We start from the raw sequence: 25,633 nt of genomic DNA, 5'->3' as shown, positions 1-25,633 counted from the left end.
CCATAATACTTGTATGAAATATAGTATTGTCGTATATTGCCTTAAAAGGGAATGACTCATATGTTAGCTAAAACCTACTTTCAATAGCAGCATAATATTTTCCTCCGAAACATCTTATTCTGTATTCAGACAATATTAATGCATGTTAAATAACAGAGATTTTATTTTACAAATTCTTCAAGAAACAGCATAAGATTATGGAAACAATATAACTTTACTGTTGATAAATTTTATAGAATATTTCATAAGTTACCCTTTAAAGTAATATGCTTGGAAATGAGTGTTGACGTGGACCATAGAAACCCCGTATTGGACTACGAACTATAACTAATAATTTCAGATTCTATCGAATAAAAATAACGGGTTTGTGTTTGGCCGAGTGGTAAACTTTACTGACTTAAAACAAATTGACCCTCCCCACTATGGGTTCGAATTCTACCAGGAACTTTGGACTCCATCATGTAAAGAAGCTGTCCATCTAGCTTTACGAAACGTCAGTGGTTCTACTCTACTCAGGCGTCCGTTCGTGCCTGAAATAAAGCACGATGTGGCACCTGAGGTCGTTCTCCCCTAATAAAGCTACAAAACCACCCTTTGACGACTACAATGATGATGGGAATTAAAACCCATACAATTTTCATTCATATTAACCCTTTAATAATAATATAATTAACATAATTCAGTGATGAGAAAAATTGTTCAAATGGTCATATTCTTCTTCTTCTTCCACTTCTTCTAAGCTTGTACTATTGTTATCCACTTCTACTGATTTATTTCCCGTATCAGCTAGGTCTTGTTGTTTTGTGGTGTTGATTTCAACATGACTGTACATGTCAGAACATTCCTGAGGTTTACATTCATCCCTTGGTCTCACTTTGGTATGGGAATAATTTCCTGAACACGAGCTTTCATTTTTATTCCCGGCTATTTGTATATGAGAATAGTTGTCCTCAGTTTTTGGTACCTGCTTAGTCTTTCCAATCTGGATGTGTGAATATTTGTCGATTCCGGTGCACGTGTCGTACGCTTCTTTCTTCCGTCCACATTTTATGACTTTGGCATAGTCATTTTGGCTTTTATTATCAATAACAAGAGCTTTATCGTACGGTTCCGTGTAATTAACACTCTCGGTTTTATTCTGAGCTTTATTTGACATCTGCATACCTGTATCTGTTTCTGCATTAATGTTATCAACAACATCTGCTGGCTCTGCATAAACAGTGTCGTCACCACCACCATCAGCATCTGCTTCTTCTATATTCTTCCCTACTTCTTCATAGTTTGAGTTTAATGTATCCTTCATTGTGATATGTACTATGTTATTTTCGGTTTTATAACCTTCCTTCGTGGCACTATCTGTTCTAGTCGATATATTCGCCGTGTTTGATTCAGCGTGATATACTGCGTACATGTTCTCCTTGCCATTATCTTTGGTATTTGACTTCCTGTAAGACAAGTGTCATTTTAAGTAACTATTATTTGACATTAGTCTAGCTATTAATGCCATAATTTGTAAACCTGATGTATACATGTACAATGTACGAAGAGATTTGTTGATTTGTTTTAAAGAAGCCGAATGTCACCAGTTCTATAACAGAATGATGAAGTACTCGAAATGTTATCTGTAGGGAGAGTGTTTATGTTTAAGCAAACGTAATATATCCGATTTTAGGTTTTGTTCTCTTACATAGAATCGATGGGGGTTTTTTTGCAATGATATGTTGACATGTATTTAAACATTATATCAAATAAGGTATCAAATATATGCTATGCATTTACCTTCTGCAAAGGATGCAAATAATGATAGTAATGATAACAATCAAAGCCAACAACCCTGCTGACCCTCCGGCTATTACGGGAAGGCTGAAAATACTTCTGTCTGTGCTACCTTAAAGTCAAAACAAATTATTAATTATCAGATTTTGGCATGTATGTGAATTTAATGATCAAAAATAATATTTCAATATCTTTTCTCTGGTCCTCATTTTATTACTATTATTATTGTTGTTGTTAATGAGTTATAAGTCACAATGAAATTTAGATGACGACATACAAACTTTAAAAGAGGATGACCTCATTTGCCCCTTCCAAATAGTTCCTCACATGAACGAATTCTATGTCCCTGATAGGACAGCGGTGAGGAACAAGTGGTCTGAGGTCAACAACCGTTACCACTCGGCTAGGAATGCCCCCTCTTCAATTTTAATATGAATGTAAAAAAAGCGAACAAAGAAAATATTTTATAGTCTAAAAATGATGAATAGCTGACATGGTATACATAATAACAAATGAGGAATCATATACATAACTCCAGATAAATAAAAACGACATGTTTATTTTCTTTTAAAGATCCTGTATGTACATTGAAACTAATGCAGTTAAGCACAATTCAGTGAAACTATGTACCAGAATATAAGTTTCCTACCAACACAATATACAGACATCTGAAAATGTGTTACATTTATACAAAAAGTTTTATAAATAAGTTTTAAAAAAAATGCATCTTTTTTGTCATGACTTTACCAAAACAACACTTTTTTATAACCTTCCTATATTAACATGAACTGTTATATCCGGTCATATCTTTATAAGATATGCTTTTTATAACTTATCATATTGATAAGTCTTCATTTGAGCATCGGATTGTGTCTTATAAGACCATAAAGTTTTTAAGGTACAAGGACTATTTGTTTATAATGCACATACCCTCGTTATTAAATGGGGGAAAGGTCGTTGTAGTATTTGACTCTTCCGTAGTTGTCATCTTTGGAACTGTTTCTGTTTCTGGTACGGTTGATAACGTCGTTGTCGATGTGGTATCCACTGTTGACATGCTACATAGGTGCACCGGCCTGTATTCCGAATCATTACACTTGACTGTCAAATTATTGCCTATGCGCGATAGAAATATTGAAACACATACATTTATCAATCAATTATAAGGGTTATAGAAAAAATTTAAGTGATTTTCATATAAGCATTGTTATCTGTTGAATATGCAATATACAATGTTTAAATTATATAATGTTTTTTTTTTGTTTTCACTAAGATCAAATCATATAATTCAAATGTTTTAAACATGTAGAAAAAGATGTTTAATGTTTACCTTTTACATGAATCCATATCATTTTAGGCAAATAATCACCAAATAGAAATGTTATGTCGGTCACATTGTTGTCAACTGTAATATTTTTGTTGTATACAGAAAAGGTTGTGCCATTCTCAGTACATTCAAACAAGTCTATACAATCGATTTCAACCGAATGTCCGGCACATTCAATATCATTAATATATGGCCTGTAGTCAACAACTTCTATACTGGCATTTTCTGAGTTCCCCATAATGCTACATGAACAATTTCTTGTAGCGTTACCAGTTGTATTCAATGAAATATGTACGGAGTCTGTTTCTTGTCTCCATGGTGAACATAAATCTTTGAACAAATCTGAAGACAATATGATAAAATATATAAAACCTATCATGCAATTTGTCAGCTATGTCAGAATGATTTGCAAGATCTTCGGAAGTTGTGGGGATTGACGTGTTTTGTGTGTTTTTGAGTCTTCCACGGCCAACTTGAATAATTGAATTGTTATGTCATTCTAACATGTAAACATGTGGATATTGACCAGCTTTCCAAAATGGGTAGACATAATTTATTTACAAATTATTATAGACTTAAGCAGCATCATAACATTTTTAATCGCATAATTTAGTTGCATTTAACGATGTAGTGATATATTTAATTAAATTATTTTAATGTCGTCAATTATCATATGTAATTAATGCTACTATTATGCAAACATATGTACAATTTGGCAATAAAATCTCAATGCTCACCTTTTTCTACACACTCATACATTATGTTGGCTCTCCATAAATATTTAGTAGTCTCGTTGCTTTGTACTATATCATCTTGAGAGAAGTTGCATTGGCTCTTTCTTGAGCAAGCCTGATAAAGTAACGTTTCAAAATATACAATTCCATCAACTGTATCCCAGTGACCTTGATTTGCTTGTAGGTTGCAGCCATTACAAATTCCAGTGTTTCCAGTTGTTCTTTTGGAGATCTGAATCTCTTTTATTCTAATTTGTTGATCTTCGGAACATGACAATGATTCAGATTCATCATTACAAGGACTGCTTTTAAAGTTTTCATGAAGGAAGCATAGTATTGATGAGTTATCGGGAAAAGAATTCACGGAACCTGTGAAAAAGTAGTTTATGAAATTAAATTTAACATTTTCAATGCCGTAATAATATTTTCGCATAGAATTGTAAGTAAAAAAATCAACAACTTGTATTGAAAGGTATATTCAATAGTATAACATGCCAGAATAAATAAACTAAACAAATTAACATTTCTATGAATCTACCGAGTGCATTCCTTCCAGGTGGCCTCGGTAATGTAACAAATAATTATTGCGACCTTGTAGATATTTCGCAAGGTTTTTGTATTTGAATGACAAATAAAAATGACATCATGTAAACCTAGCAACAAAACAATTTGGTATGCATGTACTTGATTTAATGTTTCGAGTTCAAATGACTACTGAGATTATACAATATGCTTTACTTTGTGTAACTGGAAAAAGAGAAAATTAACTTCCTCAATTTTAAGATGAATATCAACTAATAACTATCCAAGTATTTCGGGTACAATGTGGCACTTTCATATCACTGATAAGGCGAAATTGTACTTCTAAATATGTATTCGTTAAAAACATTTTATTGTTAGATGAGTAATAATTAAAAAAAAGTACTGTGAAAATTACTTCTACACTTACCTAGATAAACAAACCAGATCATTAAAAACATTGTGAGTCCTACTTCAATAACCTTGTCATCCTTTATGCAATTACAGTGTTATGGTGTTTACACAGTGTTATCTATTTCGTTCCGCTTAACGGTCGTAAATGTTAATAAAGAAGAAATAAAAAAGTCACCGACACAATGATTCATTGGTGCAATAAATAACGTAAATGGTTGTGAGACATGGAAATGTATAGAGATTGTAGAGCTATCACGTTGTTGAAATTTATCAAAAGTATTTATGTCAGCATGAGCATTATAAAAATACAAGTGATATTTGGCGTACCTTTCATTTTTTTATTTAACGGCATCTTTTGCAAAATGATTATTTAAATCTAAATGCACTTTAAATTGTAAGAGCATTAAATTATTATTATTGTAAATTTATGTTATCATTATATTATGAAACGTTGGTTTATGTGATTAAAGAAAAATGTGTGAGAATAAAAGGCCAAAAAAGTGGTGGCTCCATAATTATAATAGTCTATATTGACTTCAATGCATCGCGCCAATAAAAATAATAATAATATATTATATACTTATAAATGAAATATTGAAAAATATTGATAAAATAAAATGTGTATTTTTATTTTCCGTATTTTCACTGTAAAAATCTATTTTTCACTGCAGTGAAACATATTTTCCGTATTTCCACTGGTGTCTTGCCGGACTACTTTCTCTTAACTTCTGCCAGTATAGAAAATTTTAAGGAAAAGACTGTCAAATTGTGATGTCTAAAAAGAGAAAAATATATAAAATAAACAGAAAATTCAATTTTTTTTCTATAAATACATGATTTATTTTCATCTTGTGGCATGAAAATTATCATATTTCACTCGTGGCTACCGCCACTCATGAACTATTTATTTTCATATCGCTCGATGAAAATAAATTATGTATTTATAGACAAAACTTGAATATCCTCTATATATTTATTAAAAAAAGGTAACACATGTTTTTCGTTTTACATGGCTTCGTATATGTTTCTGCTATTCATTAATTTTTTCAGACCAAGTACAAAATAGTCGCAAATGAAGAAAGTAACATATGGGTTAGTGTGCCAAGTCTAGTTGGATCGCATTTTACAATCAGACAAATAAAATATATTAAGGAAATTAGCAACATTATAATTACATTAAATATATCGTATTTCATTATTTTACATGCAATACATAGCTTTCTTTTGATAATATTCCAAAATACAATAAATTTTAATTCTTGAATAGGCCAATATATTGTGTTTATTCTACTGTTTTTCAGAAAGGTAATATATCAAAGGAATTATATGTTTAATTCTGTACAATTTAAGACTTTAGCTAAAATTGTATTTAAAATATAGAATAGTTTTTCATTCTTTTGAAACAATGTTCACATTATACAAAAAAAAAATGAAATGTTTAGTTGTCACTTTAAGAAAAAAAATCCTGCATTAACTTGTCAAAAACATATTACCATTGATTTACCCAAAGACAGCAATATGACATTTACTTCTTAGCTGATTAAAAAATAAGCTAATAACGTATAGACCATTAAATTTAAGTAACTTATCATATATTATAGAAAATAATTAAAACCAATCTAGTACAAAGCTTAATTTTAAACATAAATCTCTTATTGTTAAATTTGTAAGGTTTATCACAATTATACGGACAGTCGTATTTTGGCCGTCATTGAAATTGACTTCTCTGTTAATTTTTTGCGTTCACAAACACTGTTTATCTGTATGTCAATAATGTAATTAAAGTTCATTTCAAATTTTCTTCAAGTAATAAACCGTAAACAACAATTATCCTTATAAACACCTTTAGTTACTATAGATACATTGGGTGTGTTCTTCCGAAACAAGAAAACACGGAAGTTTTGAACACTTGTACATTCCGTTCTTCAACAAGGAAACAATCATCTTGTATTAAATCGACAAAAAAACAGACGCGTAAGGAAAGTAAATTTTAAAAAGGTCACCCATTGGATTAACGAAAGGAAAATGGCTTATAAGCCAACCAGTAAAGTACAAATTATGAAAATTATGAAAATGAGTAAGAAATTATCAGTAGATTATGATCAAAACATATATTTAAAATAATTACTAAAAGACTAAAAAATATTTCCCAGAATACTGAAGATAAGAATAACTATCAGATTGTCTATTATCAACAGAATAAACGTAAAAAGTATCAGAGACAAATAATTTTATTCGTTTTGCAGTTGAATTCGAGATAACAAGCTATCATTAACAAAGTGACTTCATAAGCTTAATCTCCCTTTGGTATTGAGAGAAGGTAAATAAACTCAATGAAATGTACGAGTTTAAAAGTACGTCAAGTACTAGTAAATGCTTTTTGCCTTGAAACGTTCTTTCTATTGCCATATGTATGATTAATGCATCTCTGATTTGTTTCATAATTGGTTTGTCCCGTGATATTATTTGCTTACAATTTCCAACAAATTAATAATAAAACTTTTAAATAAATATTTCAATTGGCAAAACACATATTAAAGAAGTGTAAATTTTACAAAGATAAATAAGGAGCATTTACCTTGGAATGTTTAAGAAAATTTTCTGCCTTAGATCTTAATTTTCCTTATTTGCTTTTGTTAAAAGAACAATACTTCCGAAAACGTCTTTAAGGAAAATCATAATTGAAACACATGGAAAGAAATGGTGGTCATCATTCAACTTGTTGAGTTATATGCCCCTGAATGTGAGTTATACTTTTCATGTCATTTTCAACAACAGGTAACAAATAGCTATAAAACAGCATTTGTGGTTCATGAAAATCCTTTGCGAAGACTCACATTTACTGACAAGAGAAAGCATTAACAAATAACACGACTATTTGGATAATGTTAAATCTTTATAGCCATTTGCTGTTATCATGTTGACATGGTGTCATCATGGTGTTATCATGGTGCCTCCTTAATAAACTAACATATATGATTTTCCTCATTAACAGAGTTGCAAAATCAAGTTATAACAATAACTATGCCAAGATATATGAAATTCTGATAAATTAGTACAAAAAAACAACTATTTAATCATTTTGTATATGGAATTTGATATATGCATTAATTTCTAATAACTGTTTGAGCTATGATTCGTCTTTTTTTACTCTAGAAAAATGTTTCCAAATTCAGTGGTCATGCGAACTGGGAATTGTGCATTCCGTAAACATTGCTTATCCTCATTTGTACATCATAATTGCCATTCTATATTTCAATGAGAGATCATTTAACATTTCCTTGAACAGATAGAACACCAGGACTAAATTGTTCACCTTTGACAAAGACTCGAGTAAAAAAACCTATATGCTTTGGCTGTATTCATTAGTTGATATAAAAATACGACTGGCCACAAAAACTAATAACATACTAATAACATACTAATTTACATATTAGCTCTTTATCAGTATGACATTGTTAATTTTATTATATTATGAATAGTAACAACGAGGCTCGTTCCATGTACAAAGTAGAAATGAAATTAATTTTCTTCTTCATTTCTTTCTTTCTTTCTTCCTTCTTCTTCTTCTTCTTCTTCGTCGTCGTCTTCTTCTTCTTCCTCTTCTTTTTCTTCTTCTTTTCCTTCTTCTTCTCCTCCTCCTCTTTCTACTTATGCTGAATTTCAAGTAGATCCGCTGTAGAAATCATGCCAATAGTTATCTAAATGGTTCCATAGTACTTAGATTAGGGTGCACTGTACAAAAAGTCAGTCAGATTCGTTGTGTTTTCTACTGATGTTTTCTTTGTCAATCTAGAAGCGAGCAATTCACTTGAAAACAGTTGAGGTATGACCTTTTATGTTACGAATAAATATATGTGTCATTAACACATGTGATAACAAAATTATCATCTTATCAACATTGCGCTGAATTTGCCTATTACCCAGCAATTGTAAACACATGGATAAGTTTTATCATTTTAATGTACATTGTCAATTGAACACACTTCCGTGTTTCATAATTGGACCTTAATTGAATGTTTAACATTATTATGAAATGTTGGTTAAAGTTATCTCTGTTTTCTCGGTCCTGTGTGCGATTTGTACATACGCTAGTGGATACTATGATAGTAAGTAGGGTTTTCAATATTTAAAATACTTGTCAATAGTATCAACTGTTTAATAACAGCTGCAGCTCGAAAGGCACCTGAGTTCTTCCTCCACCAGTAAAGTTGGAAAGTCATCGTATGACCTTTACGGTGTCGGTTTGAAATCAAAAGTAACAAGCAAATCAATATCAATTGCAAAGTAGAAAGAATAACACCAAAATATGTGTCTATATATAGCATCATTAGTGCATGAAATAATGCACTGAGGGACAACTTTGGTCTTCATTCAACAATTAAGCTGGAAAGGGTCTCCATAAGACCGTTTACATTGTCGACATGGATAAATATCTAACCAACTAAAATAACAGATAATACATGATTACATGTTTCATTTCATAATCGTATGTGTACACGTTCAAATGTTTCAACATTTCGTTTTTTGACTTCAATAAACCGTGCATGCAGAAACTTAGGTAGATTAAGTTTCTATTTGTTTAGTTGCAGACAACAGTTCACTATTTAACTAATTTTCTCGAATAAGTGTTTATATTGCACGTGCATCTGATAAAAAGGTGTTGATTTTTCTCTAAATTATGAATCTTTTTATGTTTTAACAAACATGTATAAAGTACACATGTCATAATATTTTATCCGGCTGCATAACATTTGAAATATACATGTATATGAGACAATATTGTTAATATATCAATGTCAAAAGCAGCCGAATAAAATCATAATACGTTTTTCATCCTTGTAGTTATTGTTGTGATGGATAACTCTTTGATAATAAAGTATTTGCATCTCATTATAGATGACCAGGGTGTTCTGAGAAAAGTTGTTTGTAATGAAGGAATGCACAATTTTAAAAATGTAAAATGTGTCCAAGATGCAGGCGATGATCCTATTGTGATCGGCCTCCACAATATTATGTTCGGGTACTTGAACATGTCGACCAACTGTTCGGAAACACAAGGTATGTTTGCTGTCTGTATTAACCATGGATATTATTACAAAATCCTGCGTACATAGCTACTGCATTGGCCTCTGATATCAAACTATCAATACTAGTGGCATTTTGAACATAGAACAGGTAACCCCTGCAAATACCGTATTACTGTATGACAAGTTATTCAACTTTGTTCTTCACATTTGAAAGTTGGGAGGGAGAGAGTTAATGTTAAAATTTTGGTTCCTAACATTCGAAAAAATATCAGGTTCTCTAAACATTCTCTTGTTAATGTATTTATAACTTATTCAGTACTGCAGATTGGACTAAATTTATTTTTCAGTGTTTAACCAATGTAAATGAATTATTAATGCGACAATTATTAACACTTTTTATACATTTTTGAAATATTTTAAATTGTTTTTATCTTCTAACTATAATCGGGCTACGTTTGTTATTTACGAGTTTCAATGTTTTCATTTTACATCAGATATTTAATCGATTATGCAATCCTGTAAGTGGGTCATACTGTATTATAGATTTTGAAGATACAACTATGTCAATTTATCTTAAAACTGATATATAAAGTCATGGCATATATATTACATTGCACAAACGCCAAAATGAAATGTTGAATATCTTGTTATATAATTTCTCTGGTTTGTTATGATCATCGAGATTAAAATGTGCTGCTGAAGTCGGTGCTAGCGGGTGTAAGAAATGTTATGCATTCAAATACCTCTTCCAGAATATTTTGATTTATATTTAAGAAACAGACTTAACATATTGATTGATATGTAAATATCGTATTTTGAATCAAATAATTTGCAGAAACGGAAGGTTGTGAAGAGAGAATGTCCGATATCCAAACGGGTTTAATGCTTGAAAAGGGGTCAGCACAAGTTGCCATGAATGCTGTACAATTTCCGGCGGTTGACAAGTCTCATGATTGCAAAGGTTTTGGCGATATACCGGATTATATGGCATTTAATTTCGAATGTCTAAAATGTATGACTTCATATTTCCTTGCGTTTAATTGTTTTGTCGAGTCGCTAAAATATAAACCCCATATAAACAAACACAGTCAAATGTATGAAAATATCTAAATAATCTTAACATACGTAAAGCAATTACATCGATATTTTTTCAAAAAATTAAAATATCGGAGGCAAAAATGCAACATAACAATTCATTAAATCTAATCATGTTAATACCATTGTAATATACTTTTGATTGACTTATGAACTCTGTACAAAATAAGTTAATGTCCGAAATCGCTTGGCGACTTTTTAATACGCATATAAATATGTATTGAAAACGTTAAACATTTTAAGACTGTTTCATATTATTGAAGCATCAAGTATATCAGACATATGTAGTGCGTCTACAAAAACCGGTCAGAAACTATCTGTCTACAACAATGGCTATCCGGCTATCCGTTCCGTTGATGGCACGCATCACTGTGAATGTAAAATTACCAGCCCGGCACCGGTTATTTCAATTACAATTTACGACTACCGATTAAACTGTACTGGTAATCAACAAAACTTGACAATTGAACAAGAACAAGGTTCTGTGTTAGTTTCCGTCTGCGACTCTTTCCGAAGTGGACAATACAATTCTTCTAATCAGAATCTAACAATGGTGTGGAAAGGACAAATAAATTCAATTGGACTCTTCTGGGTTGGCTTTCAAGGTACATATCTGTAAATCGGATTATGTTAAGAATCAAATAGTTTTGTTTCTTGAGCACGTAAGGTTTTGAAAAAGCGTAAAATGCATTTCATGGTTTATAGTTACATAATAATTTATTATCATAGATAAAGACTATATACATTGTTTTGAATATGAAAGCTCATTGTTTAAAAAAAAAACAATTTGGTCTAAATCAGCGGTGAGAGACAAATGATCATAAGACTCAATATCTGTCCATGATCAATTATATATTACATTTTTATGGTTAAAAGGGTTACTCTTTCAGATATATTTTCCGATGATTTTAATATCAAATAGTTGGTTTTGAAATGATAGAAAAATTATTAAAAAAGAATACATGTAATTATTAAGTACAAAATAGTAACTTACAAACAATAATGAGAACTCGAGAGACGAGGCTAGAGATAGATGTATAATGTTTCTTAAATACTCACTATACGAGTGATTTTATTTCTTGTCAAACAAAGAATTTTTATTGTTATTTCTTATTGATATTTTTGTTTGTTTCTACAATCTGAAGCCGCCAGTCATTTGTCAAATGTAACAGTTAACTGCTATCCAATTTGGGATCCAACAACTACAACAACAACAACTACTACTACTACCACAAAGTCAACAACCACGAGTAGTTCTTCTTCTACTACTAATTCCCTTACCCCTTCACCGTCAATTGCTACAAATACATCAAAACCATCAAATGGTGTTCATCAAAGTTCGTCGGCCACATCAACACAAAAGATGAACAACGCAGAACATCAAACTGGACCAATGCCAAGTATAGTTATTGTTCTTCAAGTTATTTTCAGATCAGATTTTTGTACTGAACTCATGATGAGTTTTGTTATGGAATCTGCTTTTAATTTTGAACTGTCCATTCAAAGTTTAAGTGATTGAAAATACAAAATTGAGCTACAAATAGAATCTTTGTCAAACTGCACGGATGTGTTCTATACAGGTGACAAAGGCTAATCACTTCCGATTTCAGCAGGTTGATAGTTTATCAATTCTGTAGGTTCTAAGCTTACCTACACGTCATTATGTTACACTTTTGATTTTGAAGTTTTCAAAAATGCCTTTTCAATTTCTTCAATATTGTGCAAAATTTAAACGCAAGAACTGCACTCAACCCTTTTAGATTTTAATCAAGAATTATATTTTACAGTGCTTAGTTTAAAAATGGTTATTATTAGAGTTAAATTTAATCAAGTAAAGCAATTTAAAAATACTTTTGTAAATATCTAAAAATATTGATGTTTTCATATGACATAATTTTAGTGATGAAGATGAAATGAATAATTACATGTTTATGTTCAAATTGTTTTGAAGCATCAGTCGCATACAATAATCATATTTTCCATACTTTTTTAGAGACCGTGGTATATGCCCTAGCAGGGGGAGGCGGTGGTCTTTTACTAATACTCGTTATTGTGTGTGTAATCGCTGTCAAGAGACGTAATAATGTGACGGTAATGATTTAAGCTTTTTTTGGTACTGCACATACTTAAAATATTTCTAATAAACCGATCATGAAATCTTAAGTAATAGTTATATTCAGAAAGTTTTTTTTCTTCTTTTGGTTTTTCTATTTTCTTAGTTTTATATGTTGTTGCTTCGTCGGAATGAACTTCTTTATACACTGTTGTCATACAAATACAGATGACTAAAATGTTTGAAGAATGAATTACGTAATTTAACTTCTCCAGATTTAGACAGTTTTATTTTTAACAAACTTCTAAGCTGTAATTCAAAATTTATGTTAATTTTCCACCGTTATAATTTTTATCGTTGTAGGAAATTGAAATTGACCCATCTCTGATAATGAATACCACACGCGGGAATAACAGCGTATCAAGGGGTCAAATACCATCTAGGGTATCTACAACTTCTCAAGGTAATGCTAAAGAGAATCGTAGAACATCAACAGAAATAGAACTAAATCAAAGAGGTGTCAAAGGAAGGAAAGCGTCTGATTATGAAATGGACAAATATGTCATGGATAAAAGAACATCCAGTCGGATACAAGACCAAACTGTTTCTGTACCTAAAGTTAAGAAAGTAAATAGTTAATTGTGATTTACGGAAAAAGAGATCTATGTACAATGTTAAACCACTGACAAATATAATATGGAAAAGAATTGTAATCAGGCTGAGTAAAAAGACTAGCTCAATGTATATAGAGACAGGACAATATTTTCTGGTATAAAATGTAATCCGGGTGCATCAGTTACTATTAAAATTGAATGAGCAATCATTTAATTTATTTACACACATGCTCATCATTCATCCATTAGATGAAATTGAATTCTCATTAGATAGTATTTTATCATAACATTTTAGTTTAAACATATTTATATATTGAATACATACAAAAAGCATGTTCAATAATTGCACAAATCAAAACGTATATTCAAAGAAAAGGATTTGAAACGGATCACAAATTCTTATAAAATTCTCCTATGGCCCGTTCTTCACTTCAGTGTTGTTATATTTTTCTGGTACTTCGGGGTCATTGATTCCAGCACTTTTAAATGTTCAGAAATTGAGAACCGCTGAAACCGATAGTACGGAGATGGGGCGTGAGAGATGTTGCAGTTTTTCATTATATCTCATGTACAGACTCAATCAAACTGAGTCTGCAATTTTCATGTAATTTTGCTGATTTTAATGCTTCCGAGGGATCACTTTTTCCAGATGTTTTCATATTTGAGACAAATAGCTGTCTACTGAAGCAAAAGTGTTCCTTGTGTTATTGTATTGTTGTTGTTGTTGTTCATTTATTTGTTTTGACGATGTTGCTTCTTTGTCGTCGTCAACGCCGTTGTTGCTATTGCTATTGTTGACTTCGTTGTGTTGTTGTTATTGTATCATTTGCATGAAAACAACTTAAAATCATGTAATCAACTGAATGCTCTATATGGTAGCTTTAAGATAATTTTATGACAATAAAACAGAGATCAAACAAAACGCTCTCTATCTTAACCAATCAAAATACTTTTTTCTAAGAGCTGTAGGCAAGGCACAGTGTTTTATATAGCCCTTTTTGGATTTTTGGAGTGGGTACTACCTCTCACCTTATTAGATGTTGACTCAGACATTGAATTATATAGGTCAGATGAACCGGTTTGAAATTGCAGAAAATAACACTGTTAAATCTCTTCCTAAACATATTTGGATTTTTCAATGAATGTCGGTTGATAACGGGTGATTACCGAATTGTCAATAATGCATTTGCAGCTAAGCACTTCTTAAGCTAATATCAAGATAATGTTTGCTATTGACATTATGCTTAAGACACAGTCTAATAAAGGTGTACTTAAATTACAAAAGACCTTTGAGGAGAGGATATTAAAGAAATAAATTGCATTTCTTAATGAATGATTGCAGACAATCCGTACTGTGATCCATTTAGAATCCCTTTGATAAGACAAATACGGTCAAGTAAACTTCAAAGTTTATGTAATTTGTCTTGTAAAAAAATGATGACTAATGAAAAAAATAAATCGAAGTTCTTTAAATAATTTTGAGGATAAAACTAAACAGTTAAAACAAAGCATTCGACGGTTTATTGAAATACGATAAAATATGATGCATGCATAACATGTATGCAAAACTGAATTGACAACGTATTTATCAGCAAATAAGGTCAGAATTAAAAACAATGAAGTAAATTCATGTAAATATATTTCATCAAATAAGGCAGGAACGATTTTGAGTTTTCAGATTGACATAAAATATGTAAGGTTTATCAGATAGATATGAACGACGTGAACACTTTTAGATGAAACGCGTTGTACGTAGGTAATCATCGCAAAACATTAGATCTTCGCTATAGAATCCGATGCGCTTTTACATGGAATATATCTATGTTTTAGGAAAATATCACATAAAAGCTAATCAATTCAATCGTTAACCTTCTGAATTTGTGAAATGCATTTGCCTAGCCTTGATTTTAAAGTCTAGGGGAGTCCAATATCAAAATAGAATTAGTAACAACGTACAAAAATGAGCTACCAACAGTAAAGTGAGCATGGTCTATGCCTGTATGCCTCTATTCTGGTGGCAAAGGCCGATAACTTTCGCTTCTAACAGGTTAAGAGTTATGATTTTGTTGTCAATTTAACCGATAGTGAACAAAAAATAATTTACGATAAGCATACATACTTTTTTAACATCGAGAAATAGTGAAGAAAATATATTTTACATAAAATATCGAATAGATTCTATTGTAATGATTGCACAGTATGCTAAAGTAATTTTCTAAGCATATAAACACGATAGAGCTATTAGAATGCATTGAAGTTTTCTTTTATAAAACATGAGTGGAAGCATTGTTTTCAAGATTTGTGTAGCATCTGATAACGGTATGGACCAATAACTTGTGTGCAAAATGACAGATTAATCGATTGCGCCATTTTTCCCCATTTTTTTTTTTTTTTTTGCAAAAATGACCAAAAATGAAAAGCGTTTTTAACGCTATCTACTAACATCAAGCTAATAAGCGCACAAAGATTTATTTTTTAATTTCTATTTGAGAGTATTTCCTGTCAATTTTAACATCGCCGTTTAAAGTATGCCAGGCGTTCTATGTAAGAATTTCAAATATTACGTTTTAAGTTTTATGACCTTAGTGAAGGGGATATATAATTTTAATTATTTACAAAATTTAGTCAATAACTACCGCTTTAAAACCTGACTAAATATTTCAACATTAACATTGAAACACAAATGCAATATTTGTATATTCTATTTTTTTGAAACACTTACTTAACAAACGAATTATTACTCACCCTAACAATCCAAATGCGTATTAAAATAACTATGTGTCATAAAAACACTTTGAATAATTGTATTACAAAAAAGAACTTTTTTTACTTTTTGTGAGGGTTACTGCCTTTTATGCTAGAACAATATAGCATAAAATTTGTTGTAATCTTCGACCAATTGAAATACATCAATTTTCTTTATTGAAAGAGCAAAACAGCAAACAATATTGGATAGTAATATTGAAAAGTGAAGCAAAAATAGTAATCGTTCAATGGAAGTAAAGTGAGTGTACACCGGTATGGAATATTGGATTTCACCTTAAAAATTTAATTGTTTTAAATGTTATTGTATTCGACATTTTTACTTTTACTCTTAAAGGAGATATGTCAAAAGAATAGTCTAAAAAGTCAAACTAAATTTTAAAGAAGATAACTTGTAATTTTTAGTTATTATCTACTTATTTACGTTAGAAGGTAGTCACATATAAGTAGGTATAAGTAGTAATTTACTTATAAGTAAGTAGTTTTTACATATAACTAAGTACGTGTAGTTAATTACATATAAGTAAGTATAAAATTACCTATAAGTAAGTAGGTAAAGCATATTAGTAAGTAGGTATTTACACATAAGTTAATAGTTAATTACATATAATTAAGTAGATACTTACATATAAGTAAGTTATACTTTACATAGAAGTAAGTAGTTGTTTACATACATGTAATTAAGTTGTTATTTACATACAAGTAAGTATTTATTCACATATACATGTAAATAAGAAGAATTTTACAAACAAGTAATTCAAACTATCTTGTTAAGCAGTACTAATACCATAAATACAGTTTTCACAATGATTCCAAGCTTATAACGTATAGAGGGCCCTTTTTCTTCTAAAATCCACACGTACAAATTTCATAATGAATAATGTCGAATCAACGTAATATATGTTAAAATTATTTTCAATTTAAGTTCAAGTAGTCGGGCTATAATCTTAATCAAATTTTGTGCAGATATGTAATAAAATAACCACGTGTATACGATACGAACATCGTCCTAATATTGTTTAAATGATTGTTTATTCTTGCGATAAATTTTATCCTTGCGATAAGCAAATAGATATAGAGCGATGAGCAGACCAACGTACTGGTATAAAAAAATAAATTGTTTAAACCAAAGAAAAAAAATTAATCAAAATTTAGATATAAACTAAGCAAAATGCAGTCCTTTTAACAAAATAATCTTAATGCTATGAAAGTTCAAATTTATGAGTTAAAGGATTCCCCTGCTTTAATTCATTGTACCAAAGCCCGCTTATCAGCAATTGTGTACTTATGTATTGTCAATTGAGGACGAAATAATCTCTGTTTTTTCGCCGCTTTGTTTGATATGAAAGGATTTAGTATTTGCATTGATTGCACACAAGTTTGAACGTATTGTCTCTTAGTTACACCATATCTCATGGAAGAAAACAAAACAAATGAGATTATATACGGTTTGTTCGAACATAAAGAGTAAAAGTTCTGATTTCAAATGTTAAGTTTAAATTTGCATTAACTCGAATATTGTCATTTCATTAAGTTTTACAAAAGAAGAGAGTAGGATTATTTCTTGTAAGTAGTTTTAACCTTCAATTTAAAAACAAGTCCGACTCAGCTGCCTCTTTTAAATATCTGCAAGTTGTGTGCTTGTTTTAAGATAAGAATTTTAGACAAATTAAGTATTGTTGTTCTTTTTAAAGAGAATTAACTTCGCTCATATCATTAATTGGAATTCATTCATTTCACAACACTAAATAATACTTCTTTTGGTTAACCATCTTTAGTAAATATAACAAAACAACGTTTTATAATAATTTGAAATATTATTTAATCTCTATATTTTCTTTTAATTAATATTACTATAATTTATAGATTCGACACAAAACAAAGAGACAAAACTCCATGTATTACAAGTTTAATATGAAATTAGTTTAAAAAAGTAATTCATATATTTTAAAATAGGTAAAAACATTGATGTTGATATCAAAACAGAACAGAGCAATTAATGATAAAAATATTATGTCTTTTATTTAGTCTAAAAATGAAACATATAGCTCTTATGTTTTCCATTTCAGCTCATCGCAATATTTTGATCACAAATATAAAAATACATTCCGCATGTGTTTATTTTTTTTAAAAAGTGTGTCATAAAAGCGATGTAAAATGCGTGTCATAATAGCGATGTAAAAATGTGTGTCATAATAGCGATGTAAAAATGTGTGTCATAATTGCGATGTAAAAATGTGTGTCATAATAGCGATGTAAAAATGTGTGTCATAATAGCGATGTAAAAATGTGTGTCATAATTGCGATGTAAAAATGTGTGTCATAATAGCGATGTAAAAATGTGTGTCATAATAGCGATGTAAAAATGTGTGTCATAAAAGCGATGTAAAATGCGTGTCATAATAGCGATGTTTTAATATTAATTCTTCTTATGTTTCTTTATAATTTCTAATGGCTAAATTCAATAACAAAAACGTCGCGTGTGATAGTTTGCATGGTTTAATACATGTCATGAATTAATCATTTATGAAATATTGTACAATAACATGCAATATGTTCTCTACCTAAAAACTGCAAACTAATTGCGTGAACGCAGTTGTAAATTGTTTATTCAAACACCTTGTTTTATCGTAACTCATTTTAAGTGCGTTTAATGATTTATTATGAATTTCAAATAATCAAAGCCCCACCTGGAGAATGTGGGCATGAAATATTGACATCTTCAAGCAGCTGTAGTTATTTGCAAATAGTGGAAAATGAAAGTATATTATATCTATAAAAGCATGTCTATGGAAGAATGTGTACTGAAATATTGTGTTAAGATGTTCATTTATCTTTTGCCTGCTAGTGAATACTCATGAGGCTAGTGCAGACCAAGATCTATGTGGTCTAATTATGGTCGGCTCTGTTTGTCAAAATTGGAAGATGGGCTCGTCCGTTTATGAGGGTTAAATTTTGATTTCTGCTTAAGCCGGTGCTGGGGGGGCGTGGACGGTAACTTGCACTTTCCAGTACCGTCCTCATATGAACAGGCTCAATCAAACCGAGCCAGGAACATTTACAATATTGCCGTGTTGGGCTTTTTTTAGGGATTCTGTTTTTCTCTATTTGAAAAATGGGCTGTGTTTTCTCTGCCACTTTTTCATGTATAAATAAATATTTAACAATTATAAATTCCCTAACATTGAAAGAGCAAGGGATTCTTCTTCTTCTTCATATGGTGAAGTTTTTTTTCTGTATATGACCCTACCTTTTCTTAATTTAAGTATATTGTCTAGGGCGCATCTACAGGTCTGAAAGGTAAAGGTCGGAAATTTCACATGAACCTTTAACACTGTGAGTTGAATTTGTCAAGCAGATGAACCCCATTAGATATACGGTTTATCTATAAGCTTTAATAACATTGATACAATATGTAACTGTTTAAACACTTCTCAATGTGTTATCTATTTATATTTGATCGAGTTAGAGCAATTACAAATACTTGTGATACTAGAGAATACAAACTACCGTGTACCCGTGCATAGTTGAACTTTACTTTTTGAATACCATGAATAAGGATACCCTGTTTCAAAGGTTATAAAGAAATTATCTAGCTCAAACTCAGATCTCGGGTATCTGATTGGTCAGAAACTGCCACAGAATGTACACAGACCAATGAAAATCCTGAGATTTGAGACTGAACTGAAGAAAAAGATTAATAACCTCAAGGCCAATATTTGACACCAGTATAAAGCTAAACCAGTCCAAACTTCCATGAAGCCGGCCAGACGTTATGCATTTCGTGTTGGAAATTAGATATTGCTGAAGTCGGTGCATGGGGGCGTGTGACATTTAAAACTGTTCGTCTGTTCTCATGAAAAGACTCAATTTTAACATATTTTCATTTATATATTTTACATAATTTATATACTTTGTTTTCTGTGCTATCGAATTAAATACTTCCGCAGTTAAACGCCTAATTAAAATTACTTAAACTTAATTAAAAGTCCTTAAACTTACAGTGTCGGACCAAGAATTATAACAGGGCAAGTTCGTAACACAATAATCATCCGGAGTTTTGGATTATTGGCGTTTAATGACCTTTTAATCTGTAAGTTTAAGAACACCTCTATAAGGAGATTACTTTAAAGTGTATGATTTTGTTTCCTGCAATGTCGTAATACTTTGGGATTTTAAATGTCTTGCCGACAGTCTGACATACACTTGCTGTGTACGGTCAGCGGCCAGTCAATTGCACTCATCTATAAATTCCAGAATAATATGCAAGTGGTTATAGAGAGGGACCTTGATGATGATGATGATGATGATAATGATGATGATGACGACGACGATGACGACGACGACGACCACCACGACGACGACGATGATGATGATGATGATGAATTGTTAACTTGTCAATCAGAATATCGCTCGGTCTTTTTTCTGTTATGTACCTTTCACACACACCCACGTTTTTTCAGCTTAATTAAAATGTTTTCTAATGTATAGTATTCACAACATACGCGTGGGGGCAATTAAATCACTTTAAAAAGCCTTGTTATCTAACTTTTGCATCTTTTTTATATCACAAACAAGGACATAATCACGAGTGTCAAACTAAAATAACAGAGCTTTTATAGAAATAAAAAAGGCGAACAATATCAATCCTTGATATTTATAGCATCAAAAGCCTGGTGCTATATATTAATTGGATAATCCAACATCTGAACAATAACTGATTGATTTTTCACCTACGTTCTAATCGATCTTCTCGCAGAAATGGAAACGATGAAAAGGTCGTCATGTTGAATAACGAGATAAGAAGTAAAGCCCAGATTATATGATTAATAGTTATAAGGCACTGGAAATAAGAGTTTGTTAAACAGTGCAATAGTAAAAATGGATTATTGGATAATAATAAAAAATACTGGAGCGTTTCGTGAGTGGTTATAGTGACATGGCTTTGGTCAGTGGGTCAGTAGATTAAAAACCAGTTACACACCAGACACTCTAATATTCATAATTTTATTTCATTCATAAATGATTGGATTTTTTTTCAATTTTGATTCCAGGAAATGAATTTTGTACAGCACTAGAGTCGGGTCGTGGTGATAAAGCCAAACGACATTCATCAATCTAAAGGAATCAGTGAACAAGTAACCGGATTTTAACGGATGCGGGCTTTACAAAATTCGGATGACTTTTATGTGTTTGGAATTAGATTGATTTCAAAACTTTTTCAAAAACAAAACGTGAAATTGTGTTGACCACTGGATTTATTGTGTGTGTAAATATATTTCTCTCAGAAAAAGACAACATGAGTAGGGTAAGGAAGCCAGGAATTCTTAGAGTGATGACTAAGACCCCAATTCGGGAAGGTTCTACAAGAGAACGGACATGGGAAGCTAAATCTAACGTATCAGACACTGAGATGGCATGTCCTAGACAAATAGAAAACACGTATAAACTTACGCCAGACGACGAGAAGAAATTCAGACCTGGAAAAGTAGAAAGAGTAATGAAAGAGACACTGACTGAATATTTAACTGATGTTGAATATGAAAAGACACTTGGTCAGCGTATGAGTAAGATGTTAGCGGATACCATAAAGAGTAAGGTCAAAGAGTTCAAATGGACACGTTACAAGCTGGTGGTACACGTGATCATCGGTGAGAACAGGGAGCAAGATATCACGGCCGGAAGTAGATTTCTCTGGCTGGACGACACGGACAACTACGCATCTACCACGTTCTCAAACAAATCACTGTTTGCTCTAGCCGTGTGTTTTGGTGTATACTATGAATAACATAGGTTTTAGTGATTAATATTTTAATATTTGAATGTGTATTTAATGTGTATGTGATATATATGAAAGCCATATGACATTCATTGCAGCAGACGATGAATTGTTAGTGATAAAGAGTGATTTCGGGGACAATAATTTTTGTTATTTATGTATTTACTTTTTTTTTAATCTAGAAAAAATATAATTATGCCTGTTAAATAATTACAAAGACGGTGGAGTAAGTTCTAACTATTATACAATGAAAAAATAAACAACGGTTAAGGGATAGTTTTAACAACTGTCTGTTACTTAGATTTCCATTCTTGAAAACCATCTGTATTACAATACTTAAATAGAGAAATAAAAATGATATAAATGGTGATAAATCGATAATGTTTTCCTGTATATTACCCAATATGGAGATGTCAGCCAGAAATAGCACGACCACACTTCCGCAAACTGTCAGTCAATAGTGGTTAACTATTATGATGATTCAAATTGCATACCATACCATGAATTTTTCATGAAATATTCTTTGTTAGGTTTTATTTGAAAAAAGTTTTATTTTCCATAGCAAATCATAGTTCACTTCTACATATACAATTGTTAATTTATACGGTCTACGTATTATTTGCATATATATGTGATGTTAAATGGCATTTAAATCTTGGATACATGTCTTATTGCCCTAAAAGCGGTGCAGGGGGGCAGTATGCGGCCTCCAAACGCTTTTCAATAACATTCTTCTATTTATTTTTCATCAGTAATTTAACACATGTTTTGTCCTGAACTAATTTTAATATCAGTCCCACTATATTACTTCAGTTCTTAAAACTGACGTTCTGTTATTTCCTGCACTGCTGTTGAGGGGCTAAATAACTCCATTGATGGAATTATATAGATGCGTATAAAAAGCGAATTGTGCTCTATTGTATGTAAACCTGATCATAACTTACTGGGAAAGAGAAATGCCCATATACTTGCTGGAAAAGCCCATATAGTTGCTGGAGAAGCCCGAAATGCCCATATACTTACTGGAAAAGCCCATATACTTGCTGGGAAAACCCATCTACTTGCCGGGAAAAGCCCATATATTTGCTGAGAAAAGCCCATATATATACTTGCTGGGAAAAGCCTATATTCTTGCTGGGAAAAGCCCATATAATTGCTGGAAAAGCCCGTATTCTTGCTGGAAAAGCCCATATAAACAGAAACAGTTTCAACAGCTTCTTCTAAATGTTCGTTGGCAATCATTTTGTCATATGATGCCGCTTGTGTTTAATATCACTTGAAATCAATATAACGACATGATTGCCTGATAACCATTACTTTTTTCTTTATACTACACACGTTTCTATAAGCAACGGCGATTTCACCGTTTTGGGGTACTTTCTTTGTAATGAAATCAATAAAGTATGTTTCCTGTCTCTCCACTTACATGCATAGACTTACATTAGCTCTGTATAAGAATTGTTTTAAACCTTTATAAAGAGCCGCAATATATAACACTTTACTTGTTTTATTAATATCTATAAGAAAAGATAACTCAAGTAGGATCATTTAAAGCATAGACATTCTTAAATTATGTATAGGTTAGAGTGCATATTGGGTGTTCTTCGTAAATAAGAAAGCTAAAAGCTAATAGAAGTTTTCACATGTTTTACAGTTTCTTTTTGAACATTATAACAAATTCAGTCGGGGAAAATGGCTAATAATGAATCCGTGTCGTTTTAAAGACAGTTTATTTCGGTAGATAAATATTTGAATTTTCTTTCTATTGTATACAAAAATCATCCTGTACCTGAAGTTCTCAAACTTATACCCGTAATGTTACAAAATATTACCAATTTTTGTAACACAATATAATTGCTTATGCAAATGCATTATGAAATTATTTGAAGATATCTTAATTAAAGTATACGAGTAATTTTTAAGCAAACACTTAAATGAAAATCAAACAAACACTGTCTAAGACTTAAACAAATACACGATTATAGGCCTTGCACCGTTTTCTGCTATACATAAATGCAAATTGCACTTCAACAAGAGCTAAATATCCGATCGATTACAGTATGTAACTTTGTACACAATGAACCAAATAAATATGCTTGCATTCGAATTTCATAGATAAATTCACCGTAAAGCCTAGTGAATTTAATTTTGCCTGCACTCCTTTGACTTTTCGTTTAGCTCTTTGTTCTTTCCGCTTAAAACTTGATTTCAAAAGAATATATTTTACTTACTATAAAACCTTATGTATAATGTATATGGTAAATCAATATAGATGTATAGAATTACATGTTCTTTCTGGTCTTGCTGCCTATTATAACAAACCTTGATTGTAAACAATGAAAGTTATAATTGATTAATTCACTCATAAATTTCACGCGTTATTAAATATTGACAACCTTTGATTCTTTTTATAATCATACCTGATTTAGATAAAACTTTAGTAAAAATCAATTGACAATATGAAGAGTTGGTTAAGTTTGCTAACTATGGAAGTTTGACAACTTAAGAGATATTTAGTTTTCTTTAAGTGTAAGGGACATGATTGTGTAACCACGTATAGTCTTAACAGTTGTCTCTCTTGTCACTGTTGGTCAGATATAAAATACAAAAAAGCAAAGCAAAGTTAACTCTACTTTCTTTCCCTCGGTGGAGGGTGGAGAGATTTGAAGGACTAGGAGCGGCGTAAAAAAACAGAAACTTGTATTATGCGCACCAGCTGCCGATGCCCGAGTAAAGCCGAACAGTGACCCTACAGAGTATCAGAAGAGACGACGAAGAAGGGTGCTAGTTTCGTGGGATCCTAGCACGAAGTGAAGGCTTGCAAGGCAAGCCCTTTGCTTGGCAGCAACAGTCCTTTTCAGAGCTACCTCCTTTTCATATTGTCTTAGGTTACTGTACATTTAGGTTCTCATTGACCGCCATACAGTGTTCTACTTTTGGCTAAAAATCCATATCTCCGTGTCCGTGGACCGTACTCGACATGGCAAGCTGCATTAAGTACCAGAACGGGCGGGTGGACCCTCATTAAACACAGACTATATATACATACTAAGTTTAACTTTCGTGATATTTGTTTGTGAGCTCACTGATAGTATATATTAAATCCACATTATGTATCCTGATAATGTCAACGCGAACATGATAATTGTCAACGCAATTACAACATTGGCAGAACATTATTCGCGAATATACCGGCATTTCCTTTTGCTTACGGCTTTCGACCGTGAGTCAAAATGAAAAATAAGTTATATAGTTCTTACACATAATATAAATAAAAAGTAAAGGTCTTGTTTATTATAGTGTTATCCCTACTGAAAGGGCCAGCAATTTTGACTTATGAGACACCATTTGCTTGCATACCATGTACCTCTCATGTACCGGCCATTTCGGAACGAGAAACACTCATCCTTCCGTGGGAATATTAAAGGGACTCCACTGAGGTTTAAAGCCTAAAAACATAACCTTTGAATTTCTTACATAAATGAGCTGGGGTACTTTAAACAGAAATATGCAAAAATAATTAAGAAAT

At 31.4% G+C, this 25,633-nt stretch overlaps 3 protein-coding genes across 3 annotated transcripts; 2 read left to right on the top strand and 1 right to left on the bottom strand.

Annotated features, from left to right (window-relative positions):
* Window positions 1-310: 310 nt before the first annotated feature.
* On the bottom strand, window positions 311-4,903 carry LOC132733263 (uncharacterized). The gene is made up of 6 exons (XM_060719870.1): window positions 4,787-4,903; window positions 3,841-4,206; window positions 3,107-3,445; window positions 2,707-2,892; window positions 1,780-1,888; window positions 311-1,445 (listed from the first exon to the last, which is right to left on the bottom strand). The coding sequence occupies exons 1-6, from the start codon at window positions 4,815-4,817 to the stop codon at window positions 680-682; spliced, it is 1,797 nt and encodes a 598-aa protein (XP_060575853.1). The 5' UTR covers window positions 4,818-4,903; the 3' UTR covers window positions 311-679.
* A 3,789-nt stretch (window positions 4,904-8,692) lies between these two features.
* LOC132733399 (uncharacterized) lies at window positions 8,693-14,484 on the top strand. The gene is made up of 7 exons (XM_060720055.1): window positions 8,693-8,879; window positions 9,670-9,831; window positions 10,636-10,812; window positions 11,159-11,500; window positions 12,041-12,295; window positions 12,889-12,986; window positions 13,312-14,484. Exons 1-7 carry the CDS (start codon window positions 8,807-8,809, stop codon window positions 13,585-13,587), a joined length of 1,383 nt encoding a protein of 460 aa, XP_060576038.1. The 5' UTR covers window positions 8,693-8,806; the 3' UTR covers window positions 13,588-14,484.
* Window positions 14,485-17,675: 3,191 nt separating this feature from the next.
* On the top strand, window positions 17,676-22,485 carry LOC132733392 (dynein light chain Tctex-type 5-like). The gene is made up of 2 exons (XM_060720043.1): window positions 17,676-17,891; window positions 21,380-22,485. Exon 2 carries the CDS (start codon window positions 21,625-21,627, stop codon window positions 22,111-22,113), a length of 489 nt encoding a protein of 162 aa, XP_060576026.1. The 5' UTR covers window positions 17,676-17,891; window positions 21,380-21,624; the 3' UTR covers window positions 22,114-22,485.
* Window positions 22,486-25,633: the final 3,148 nt, after the last annotated feature.

This window comes from Ruditapes philippinarum, unplaced genomic scaffold (genome assembly GCF_026571515.1).
Source record: "Ruditapes philippinarum isolate M1 unplaced genomic scaffold, ASM2657151v2 ctg823_1_1_1_1, whole genome shotgun sequence".
Taxonomy (NCBI): Eukaryota; Metazoa; Mollusca; class Bivalvia; order Venerida; family Veneridae; genus Ruditapes; species Ruditapes philippinarum.
The sequence above is the reverse complement of the archived record's forward strand: the minus strand, read 5'-3'. Positions and strand labels throughout refer to the sequence as shown.